Here is a 12,534-nt window from a genome sequence, read left to right on the forward strand (position 1 = left end):
CACATCCACACTGTTTCTCACTGGCTTTAACCTCTACCTGCACACATCCACACTGTTCCTCACTGGCTTTATCCTCTACCTCCACACATCCACATTGTTTCTCACTGGCTTTAACCTCTACCTCCACACATCAACACTGTTCCTCACTGGCTTTATCCTCTACCTCCACACATCCACACTGTTCCTCACTGGCTTTATCCTCTACCTCCACACATCCACACTGTTTCTCACTGGCTTTATCCTCTACCTCCACACATCCACACTGTTCCTCATTGGCTATAACCTCTACCCCCACATCCACACTGTTTCTCACTGGCTTTAACCTCTACCTCCACACATCCACACTGTTCCTCACTGGCGTTAACCTCTGCCTCCACATCCACACTGTTTCTCACAGGCTTTAACCTCTACCTCCACACATCCACACTGTTCCTCACTGGCTTTAACCTCTACCTCCACACATCAACACTGTTCCTCACTGGCTTTAACCTCTACCTCCACACATCCACACTGTTCCTCACTGGCTTTATCCTCTACCTCCACACATCCACACTGTTCCTCACTGGCTTTAACCTCTACCTCCACATCCACACTGTTTCTCACTGGCTTTAACCTCTACCTCCACACATCCACACTGTTCCTCACTGGCTTTAACCTCTACCTCCACATCCACACTGTTTCTCACTGGCTTTAACCTCTACCTCCACACATCCACACTGTTCCTCACTGGCTTTAACCTCTACCTCCACACATCCACACGGTTCCTCACTGGTTTTAACCTCTACCTCCACACATCCACACTGTTCCTCACTGGCTTTAACCTCTACCTCCACACTGTTCCTCACTGGCTTTAACCTCTACCTCCACACATCCACACTGTTCCTCACTGGCTTTAACCTCTACCTCCACACATCCACGCCGTTCCTCACTGGCTTTAACCTCTACTTCACATCCACACTGTTCCTCACTGGCTTTAAACTCTACCTCCACACATCCACACTATTCCTCACTGGTTTTATCCTCTACCTCCATACATCCACACTGTTCCTCACTGGCTTTAACCTCTACCTGCCCACACATCCACACTGTTCCTCACTGGCTTTAACTTCTACCTCCACACTGTTCCTCACTGGCTTTATTCTCTACCTCCACACATGCCAACACCACTGCTGCTTATGATCAGATGTACAGGAACTAGAGCCTGATACATTTAAACTCATGACCATCCATGTGTACAGGTCAATAATGCCTGCTGGGTGATCAGAAACTATGTCCATACAGTCACACTCAGGAGAAAGCTGATGTCTCATACATTGGTTTCTACAGCATGAGTTGCTGGTGTGCTGGTCTAAGATATTCTTGATCAATACATACTAAACTTTTTTTTCTAAGTCATATTATTTTATCTTTTCAATGTCCAAAATATTTTATCTGTATTGCTATTTTTAAGGAGTAAAATTAAAAATCCATGTGTTAACGCCAATTAGTCATTTAATTTCAGTGTGTTGTCTAATAGTATACATCAACAGTTAACAAAAATAGATGAAGTCTCGATCACTATTTTTTCTAACTACATCTAAACTTGGCACTGGATTTTAATTGGTGCTTTAATTCTGTGGTTAATTGGCCTTCAGAAGCTCACAACGAAGCGGAACCAGTGGGTACTAAAGAGGCTTGAAATGTGGTGAATTTATTTCTATATTCTGCCGCATGATTAAGATGTTGGCACTGTCACTCATTTGTTTATTCAGTGGTAATGAGTGTAATTAACGTCAACTCCGGAAATGAGTAATCCTCTATATTCATGTAATACAGAAAATGGCGCTGACGGGCAACTCGGATGCCCTCAAAAATCACATGAAGTATGAAGCCACTAGATTATGATTTCATTCATTTTTTATTCTTTACTCGTGGGTAAATGTGCAAAATATTGAAAAATTCTCACATAATATTCAAATCAATTCTGAACAGAATGTCAGTGTGTTCGCCTGTGCAAAACTCATCAATACAACATCAGTGCAATCGTCATTATTTTGCACTGCAAATCTTATTTTTTGTCTTGATTTCAATTAAAAATATCTAAACATCCATAAAGATGCAAAATTGCATATAAATATTAAGACTTGTTTACAGAGAATATGTCTTGAAATTTTAGAGCGTGGTATCACATGGTGATGGAAAAAATATGAGGTAGAAGGAAAAATGACATTTTGAAAATGTTTTGCATTCCCCGAAAAACTTTACGTTTGCTTGCAAAACCTTTGTGTTCTTTGCAAGTGTATGCGATGTTTCTCGGGGGAGCGCAAACGTTTTGCGAGGGAATACAAAGGTTTTTCAAGCGATCACAAAGTTTCTCTAGGAAACAAACAGAAAAGTATCGACGTATACATTTTCCACCCATCCCATATATTTTTTTCCTTCACTATGTCCCTTTAAGGACTTTGAGGTTTAAGCTTAAATCAAAACAGAATACAATTTGTTAATGTGGTAAGAAAAATATTTATCAATACTATTACATTTTTTGTAAAATCTCGTGCACTACAGTATTTACTTAAAAAGCAAATTTAATCTTGTTTTAATTATGGGTTTAAAGTCCCCCTGTGGTGAAAATAAAGCTTTTAATGTTGTTCATATGTCTATGCAGGTTTTTTAATATGCTTTAAGACAAACCATGTGCAAATTCATAAGTCAACACCATTGCCGAGTATTTTCTCCTTAAAACTGACCCAGAGTCTCAAAAACGCAGTTTGAAATCGCTGGTGTCTGACCTCTCAAACTACCTAGTAACCAATCACATCACAGGTGATCATCAATGAGTGGATCTCTGAGCTTGTGTGAGTGAGTGGAGGCGGGGCTCATTTGCATATTCATAGAACTGTGTATACTAAATGAGGCAAGCGTTGTATAGTTACATTCAAGCTATTTTAAGGCATAAAGACATTTTTTTTCCAAGGAAAAAACGTTTAAATATGTAATTTTGGTGATCAAAGATGAGTTTAAAGGGATACAATTATTGACTACAGGGGGACTTTAATGGAAACCAAGACAAAAAGTTATTTAGATATGGGTCTGTGGGATGTTTCCACCCATTTTCAGTGTCTGCAAGTTGAAAATTTTGTTCACTTTTAAGTCACACAATTTGAGGCACCATTCATGTTTGCAGTGCAAATAATGCAGGATGTGCTACAGTATGTTCCAATGTCTACAATTGAGAGTTTGTTCAAATCCATCAACAGCATGTCCAAAACACCCCTGATGGTTTCAAAACAAGGGCTGCCATTACTTTCCATATCCACTTGTACGGTTGAGATAAATGTTGTAAATCTCATTACATGCTTTCCGTATGCTGGAGACATACTGTATGCAAATGTGCTAAGTCAGAGATTCTCTCTCTCTCTCTCTCTCTCTCTCTCTCTCTCTCTCTCTCTCTCTCTCTCTCTCTCTCTCTCTTTTTGTTTTCCATACAAATAATTAAATTAGACAGTAGAGAACTATCCTTGATTTCGCCTCCCTGTTTATCAATGATTTATTCGCTCTCCTGTGGCGTCTTTTATATCAGGATGAGAGCTTTTCACACAAGTGGAGAGACAAGCAGCAATCAGTGCATTTTATGCAAAGCTGAAAACACCACTCGGCTTGTCAGTTTTGCAAGAAGGTGGTCCTCACCACGTCGAACGGCACGCTGCTAATAAGCTCGTCATCTGAGAATGTCTAATTCTTGGCCTCTTTTCGAAATGAGTAAGCGGTCAACTGGAGTGCCGCTGTTATTATGAGGGATTCTCTTGAGTTTGGAAAAATACCGGAGGTAATGCAAAACTAATAGGTCGGTAAACGGTTATATAGATTGTGGTCTGCAATGCAATAACCTTTTATGGAACAGGCTTGTTCTTTCGATGGAAGGACAGGATACGGGCTTCCCCTTGAGTGAAAAGTAGAAAAACAGAAATATAAAAAAGGCAAAGCGGGGCTCCTTACTGGGATTAGAGAAAGGAGAGGCATGACCGGCATACTGATGGAGACGAGGTTGAAAAATATTGAGTGCTAGTATGTAATCCATGTTTGACAAATGGCCTTTACAGTGAAGGGCGCCCAGCAATAAAGGACACGGGTATGTGACTGTCCAGAGGACGAGACAATGCACCGAAATAATTGGGAGGATGGCGTATGACATTTTGAGTAGCTTTACTCAGCACTAAACAGATGAAAGACACAGAGGAAGCGCAAGGTTAGCACGGTCGGCTATGGGTAAAAAAAAAAAAAAGGAGCTTTGAAAACGGATCTCCGACGTGCATTGTGTGGGTGGGGATAGTCCACTAATGACTAGAAGATAAAACAGAAGGTCTGGTAGATTCATGATGCCTAACGTTTCAAAGAGCGGCAATGGAATATTTTTATCAGCAGCGAGGGTGAAAGAGAAGCGCTGTGAAGCAGAAAGACTGAGAGGAAGGCTGACAGCTCACTGGTGGAAGATGACAGGAGCAGGAGAGGGAGAGGGAGGATATTTGAGGGAAAGTGTAACACAGGGATGCTGTCAAGCCTCAAGCAAGCTCCATTTAACAAGCTGCAAGATTGAGGGACGGAGGAGAATTCAGGGATCTGGGCGAAAGGATCTACAGGCTCCTCTGCCTTCTGCATGTGCAATTGAAAATATCTCACATGGGTTTGATTATGTAAACATGGTCGGAGGAGGAGTTGGTGAACTCCTCATAGACATGATATTGAGGCATTGTGATAGATGTTAATGCTAGCCTATAATACATTGATATTCAAGAAGAAAGAGCAATTAAGTCAGTCTATCTATCCATCCATCCACCCATTTGCATTTTGTTGGTCTATCTATCTATCTATCCACCTGCATTCTGTTAGTCTATCTATCTATCCATCCATCATCCACATTTTTTGGCCTATCTATCTATCTATCTATCTATCTATCTATCTATCTATCCACCTGCATTATGTTGGTATTTCCATCCATCCATCCATCCGTCTGTTGATCTCTATCTATCAGATATCCATCACCTACTTTAGCTAGATAGAGGCTTGTATGTGGATTGTTCACATGTGAAGCATTAATTGTCCAGAAATGAATGTTTCCCTGCATCAATCTCACAGTGGTGTATGATAGATATCTCATAGACAGACACTTTTTTTCATCTGCTCTCCTAAATAATGGTTGACTTGAAGAATGGCTGAATAAAAACAACATTTCTCATCTGTGTGCCTTCCGTAGATAAACCCACCCTCAGATGCATCTGTGCCACATCCACACACAGAGACCACTGGGCTTCAGATCAGAGATGAGAGAGGCCATCTTATCTGTAACACTCCAGAATCACTTCAAGCATGTTCACACTCGCTACACTCCCATAAGACACAGATCCAACATCCTAAGTCCTTCCCCCTGGCCCCATCTCACCCAACCACGTATCGAACACCCACAGCACACTTATCTTCCCTAGACAGACTAAATGTCAACCCTTACACCATGCTGGGATGTGATTAGCTAGTGCTAATAGCAATGATGGAGCTAATTTTGTTCAAGTCTCCATCCTGGGTTTCATTTATCAGTTCTCTGATTTGGCCGGCTTTTCTCGCTTGCGTTGGCTGATGAATGGGAATGGATCCCGCGGCACAAATTTTTGCCGGTAGCATTCACACATGCAGGCGCAAGTACAGACAGGTCCTGCACTCACAGGCAGGCAGCCATTTTAGAGCTGTTTAATCTATAGAAGAGCTGTGTCTGAATTGAAAGCATTCTGTTTTTACTCAACTCATTTGAAATTGCTTTTGTTATATTTAAATATGTACTTTTTGAAGGTTAAGTAATTTCCTGGAGAGAAATTAGAATGTATGTGATGTGTCAATGTGAACAGATATGTTGAATATTTGCTTTGTATTAAATTACTGTTTTCTACCAATATTAATGTTCGATACACATTAGAAATGTACCATTTATATTTTAATTTATATTTATTCTTCAATATATTTTATTTATTTCCATAAGAGATATAATTCCAAAGCAAGTTAAAAAGTTTCACCACCTTTCAAAAGTTTTGGGGCTGTAAGATTTTTAAATGTTTTTGAAAGAAGTCTCTTTTGCTCACTGTCTTTATTTGATCAGAAATACAGAAAAAACAGAAATATTGTAAACTATTATTACAATTTTGTTTCTATTTTAAATGTAATTTATTCCTGTGATCAAAGCTGAATTTTCAGCAACGTTACTCCAGTCTTTAGTGTCACATGATCCTTCAGAAATCATTCTAATATGCTGATTTGCTGCTCAAGAAACATTTTTTATTATCAATATTTTTGTGGAATCTGTTTTTTTTTTTTTTCTGGATTGTTCGATGGATAGAAAGTCCAAAAGAACAGTGTATTTGAAATAGAAATCGTTTGTAACATTTTAAATGTCTTCATTGTCCCTTTTGATCAATTTAGTGCATCCTTGCTGAATAAACGTTTTAGTGACTCCAAACTTTTGAACGGCAGTGTATATGTTGCATGATCACAGTTTAACATTCTTATTTCAAGCTTGTGTAAGATTGTTCAAACCTAAAATCATGTCACCTGCCAAATAAAGTAGCTGATGTCTAAACCTTTGAACTGACCTTTTGCCTCTCAACAGGTGGTCGCCTCCTCTGCCTGGTGTTATGGCTTAACCTGGTGCCAGTGATGAACGGCTGCCCTGCGAAGTGTGTGTGCTACAGCGAGCCGAGGCCAACCGTGGCCTGTCAGCAGCAGGGCCTGTTCTCCATTCCCACTGAGATCCCTGTCCGTAGCCAGCGAATATTCCTCCAGAGCAACAAACTGACAGTGGTCCGATCGACCAGCTTTAGTTCTGTGCATAACCTTACGGTCTTGTGGATGTACTCGAATAATATCAGCCATATTGAGGCGGGGGCCTTTTACGGGCTGGAGAGACTGGAGGAATTAGACATCGGCGACAACAGCAACCTTCGCATCATAAGTCCCACTGCGTTCCGCGGTCTTACAAAGCTGCACACCCTTCACCTGCACAGATGCGGGCTGTCCGAGCTCCCGGTGGGAGTTTTCCGAGGACTCTTCTCGCTCCAGTATCTGTACCTGCAGGATAATAACCTTCTGGCCCTGCACGAGGACACTTTCCTGGACCTGGCGAACCTCACCTACCTATTCTTACATAACAACAAGATCAAGGTGGTGACCGATCACATGCTGCGTGGTCTCACCAACCTTGACCGCTTGCTCCTGCACCAGAACCGCATTATACACGTGCAGCAGCGGGCTTTCAACGATCTGGGCAAGCTGACAACCTTGTTTCTCTTTTATAACAATCTCACCATGTTGACAGGCGAGGCCATGAACCCTCTGGTGTCCCTCCAGTATCTAAGGCTCAATGGGAACCAATGGATTTGTGACTGTCGAGCCAGGCCGTTGTGGGACTGGTTCAAACGCTTTAAAGGGTCTAGCTCCGAATTGGAGTGCCACCTCCCCACCTCTCTGACCGGGAAGGACCTGAAACGACTGAAAAACGACGATTTGGAGGGGTGCGTGGACTCTCCAGCGCAGGTTCAAACCAGTATCTTCAACACCAAGGCACGCTCTGGAAAGTTCCTCTCCCTTGAAGATCCTCTTGTCGAAAGCATTCCCAGGTGCTGTCTTTCGGATAATGACAAATCCTCCATTATCTCCAGTAAGTCCCTCCCGGATCCTTCATCCTACAACAGCCGGCAGATCACCAACAATCCCCTAAAAGAAAAGGAGAACATCTCCAAGACCAAGTTTCGGGAAGTTGATCAAACGAAAAACGACACTCGTAATAAGCAGAGTCTCAATGATGGTCCTTTGGGAACCATGTCCAACCACCTTGACCAGACCTTGGACAAAATTGACCCAGAGCTGCTGGACAATCTGGAACCTTCTACAGCACCATCTAGGAAGAAAAAAAAGTGCTCCAAAAAGCCCAAATCAGACCAGTATTGCCTAAAGGGTCATGGGTCCACCATTCAAGTATTGGCTGTTCTCTTTCTCCCCTTGTTCTGGTTGTCTCTGGCTTTGTCCTAGTTCATACTCTCATCCATCAGTTTGCTCTTGACAATGACACAAAATACCTGCAGTAGCCTGAGTGGACAGACAAAAGACGTTGAAAGGGGGGTTACGACGTTGCTCCGCATGGTTGAGAATAAAGTTGCAATGCTAACGACGCATTAAAAGAAATGGATGCCTTTACAGAATACATGAAATCTAATGTATATAAAACTGGGTGCCCAAATGTTTGTTCTATGTACTTTTAATGTGCTGTGTTTAAGCAACACTGCGAAGAGCTCCCTATTCCCACGTCACCTCCAAAAAAGTTGACCAGAAAGTGACTATTGTAGATGAACCACTTAAAAAAAGAAGAAAAATCCTTAAACCATGACTAAACCAGATCGCTGAAAGCACCCAGGAATGTTGCTGATATGAAACCGAAGGGGATTGACATTTATTATTTCGTTCCCAATATTTTTCTTTTAAAAGTGATACATTTGTTTGATGCTGTTTTTTTATGTTTCTAAGTATTTCAGTAAAGACAAATGTTTAATTCTCCCCAAATACGTGCTATGTTCTGTTTTCATCATGACACACTGCTGGTGGCATCTTGGGAAGGAATGCTGTCTATTTGTTCACTGACATTGCGATGGAATTATAGATATGCATTTTATTTTGCTGGTGTACAAGCATAAATATATGACAAATAAAAAATCTCATTTTTTACAGATGGCTTCTCATGTGACTGAAGAACAACAGCATAAAATATAGGTATATTGAATATAAAAAAATCCATTAGTGATCAAGAAGGTTTTTAATTCAATTAAATTCAATACAAATACTAAATGAAACAGGGGAACTGAATGCCTATTTCGTGTATATTCCATTAGGATTGAAACCTCAAAGGCACATATTGCTGCTCATTAATGAACTTTAACACAATGACTAATGAGCCATCCATGTGTGACGCTCAGAAATTCACAACATGAAGAGTGCCAAAACAACCAGGCATCTTTCATAACCAAATTAATGGATGTGACACTGAGGAATCTTCTCAAATTTAGTCACAATACACGTTTCCTCGAATTGGCATTCACTATTAAAGACATTTAAGAAGCATTTGCTTGTGGTGTGATGAAATAGTGATTCAATTGTTATGGTAAATTGCACGTCAGTAGCAGTAAAAAAAAAAAAAAAAAAAAAAAAAAAAAATCACATCCTATGGCTAAGTTGATAATCACTACGAATAAAGAATATTCATATTAAAAAATATGAATAAAGAGTGAAACGATATTGCAACGATTTACAGCACTGCGCTAGACTTTTTTTAAAAGATTAACTTAGTTGCATGTAATTATAAATAATAATAATAATAATAATAATAATAAAAACATTAATGCCTTTCATTAATATTCAATTAAAAAAAAAGTCTAAATTCATAAGATATCAAAACAGTGGCGTGGGAAACAAAGTGATGTTTTTTAAAAAGTTTATATATTGTGCAAGTGTCTCCCAAACCTTTATAGTTACTATATGCAATAGTTCACATTCAGAGTAAATGGAAAAATGCATTTTAATTTGTATTTAAAGAAAATACTGACAATGGATGGACAAAGGACAACTAATTATTGCGATAATACATTTAGTACACTAAAGGAAGATCAAAATAAAAAATAATTTAATGCCAAAATCGTTCTATATGCTAATGTTAACCATATGCCACATTATTAATATACACAGTGCATCCACTCATTAAGTGATGCTAATGTTTCTCTCAACTTAAAAAACACAACTCAATGTTCCTATATTCAATATTACTCTAACAAAACTAACATATATAGTAGAAGAAGTAGCCTCTTCAACAGGGATCCAAACACACTTACATATTTAATTTAAAAGAGAAACCTTGCACCATATAGTCCAAATTTGGACTGGAAATATCACGTAAAGAATGATCAACCTCTAATCAGTTGTGCGCTGAAAAGTGCTCAAGTATGGGTCATAGACTATCACACTGTAGGAATCCATGTTCTGTCCTCTCCCACAAACAGATGGCAGAGCGTGCTGGGATTGTTTGCGGATGATGACCCATTGCTTTGTCAATTTTGGCCGGCGCTCAAGTCCTCGTCCGATGGCTTCAACTACTCGTGTGCTGCAGGAGTCTGGCATAAGAGAGCGAGGCACACTTCAGTAGAGAGAGGTTTAGCCAACAGGAGTATGTTAAACTAAACACGCTCCTGTCAGCTCACTTACGCCCCGTCTACACTGCTTGTGACCCGACAAACCTAGAACACTCAGGTTATGATCAAGCAATCTACAACATACATTAGGCGTGCAATGACAAAAAAACTTTGTTGGTTATAATGGGAGTGTTATTGTAGATGTGTGCATTGTAGATGTGTGCAATTAGGAGGACAAACACTTGAGGTTTAAAAGGTCAACAGTATTCATAAACCATTTTATTTACTGAGAAAACAATGTTGTACAGCATTGTGCCCTGGGAATGGATTGGTTATGAAATAGGCATTTCATATTAGAACCGAACCAGACGACGCCCCACCAAAACACAGCTAGAACTCACTGGTTTAAACTTAAGTAGCATAGGTGGCATCAGCAAAATGTAGAAAATACCCCTAAACCTAAACCCATAACTTATCCCTAAAATCAGAGGGAAATGATAACAAAAATAACACTGATGTAGAAGCACCTAACCCTGTGTCACGGCGCTGTGTGAGACAAATTCAAAAGAGCTCAGAAGGACGAAGTAAATCAAAACAATAGCGGTTTATTCCAGAACACGAATAGTACACGCACACACAAGGTAACAAACAATAACAGACCATGAACACTGAACAGAGAGGAACTTAAATACACAAATGAACAATGAAGACAAGGTGATAACCACTGAACAAAGTGAGTGATGATCGATGGCAGGTGCGGGTGGAGTGCAGGTGTGAGCCGGAGCGGATGATGGGACATGTAGTACAGACGGTGACTAACAGGTGACAGTGACACACTGGTTGTAAGCCTACACTTGACATAAATTTGTCCCTAAAATCTGATTGGTTGATTGGAATGTTGTATATACAATAAAATCAGTGTAATTTTAGTAATATATATATATATATATATATATATATATATATATATATATATAAAATAAATATATAATATATATAGTATATATATAATAATTCTAAGCAAAATTCCATTCATATTCAAAGTAAATGGAATAAACTGAACCTGCATGTACAAAGGAAAATGAATAATATATATATATATATATATATATATATATATATATATATATATATATATATATATATATATATATATACATACACACACTATTATATACTAAGCACAATATTACTGACCAGCTTTTTTAATTTTATATTTTCAGTTTTCATTTAATTTTTTGTTAAAGATTGAGTAATCTTGTTCTCTGCTTTTTGGTTTTATTATATATAATTTAACTTTATTGAGCTTTATTTCAGATTTAGTATTTTGGCATTTCAGCTTCAGATTTTTTTTAAATTATATTTTATTATTTAATTCTCATGTAAGTTTCTCATTTATATTTTATTTCAATTAATTAAAATTATTTTAATAGATGTAGTTGACAATAACAATGCTGTTCACAATAAGACTCAATGTAAACAAATCCATTTTGATTTTATGTTGACCGAAGAATATAAAGTTCCTTCCTTGATTTTTGTTCATTTGGAAGTTCAACAATACACTAATTTGCAGATGTAAAGGCAAACTTCGGATGGTTTAACCGAAATGTACATTCTCCAGGTTATAGCAAAAATAATAACTTCTCCTGCAGGTTTATTTCTAAGCAACATTCCATTCATATTCAAAGTAAATGGAATAAACTGAACCTGGATGTACAAAGGAAAATGAATTATTATGATAACACATTTAGCTCTACTGTATAAAGGAAGAAATATGTTAATGATAAAATGTTAAAAAATGTTTAATGATAAAGTGCCCCTATTATGCTATTTTAAAGGTTCCTAATTTTGTTTTGAAGGTCTTGCACAATAGGTTTACATGGATCAAAGAAAAAGAAAAAAAACTTTAATTTTCTCATAATATACATTGCAGCATCACATCTTTTCACACAATATACATTGCAGCATCACATCTTTTCACACAAGTCTGAAACAGTTTTAGGATTCGATCAATCTAAACCCCTCCTTTCTGAGTGCCTACTCTAATCTGATTGGCCAGATGGCCCAATGTGTTGTGATGGCTGACTGCTTATAGAACGTGTCGGAAACTAACGTGTTCACACTTGCCGTTCGGTTCGTTTGGTCCAAACCAAAAAAAAAACATTTAGTCCTTGTCTGTTAAGTGTTCACATTGGCATTTTAACACTGAACCTAAAGTAACAGGGATATGTTCACAACCTGAGATAAATGTGCTTGTTGTATGTGCGTAGCTACATGTGATGGTATTTTGACCAGCTGAGAACTCGTGAAGAGCTTTTAAAATCTGTAAAGGAGTCAAAACAGC

The 12,534-nt window shown here is 38.6% G+C and overlaps 1 protein-coding gene across 1 annotated transcript in view; it reads left to right on the forward strand.

Moving 5' to 3' along the window:
• Positions 1-8,738, forward strand: part of rtn4r (reticulon 4 receptor) — a 105,447-nt gene extending 96,709 nt beyond the window's left edge. The window contains exon 2 of the mRNA XM_077241709.1: positions 6,629-8,738. Within this exon, the coding sequence (XP_077097824.1) occupies positions 6,629-8,046 (1,418 nt within the window). The 3' untranslated portion in view covers positions 8,047-8,738. The remainder of the gene's footprint in view (positions 1-6,628) is intronic.
• Positions 8,739-12,534: the final 3,796 nt, after the last annotated feature.

Source organism: Siphateles boraxobius, unplaced genomic scaffold (genome assembly GCF_051911475.1).
Source record: "Siphateles boraxobius isolate OS27281-9 unplaced genomic scaffold, OSU_SipBor_1 24, whole genome shotgun sequence".
Classification (NCBI taxonomy): domain Eukaryota; kingdom Metazoa; phylum Chordata; class Actinopteri; order Cypriniformes; family Leuciscidae; genus Siphateles; species Siphateles boraxobius.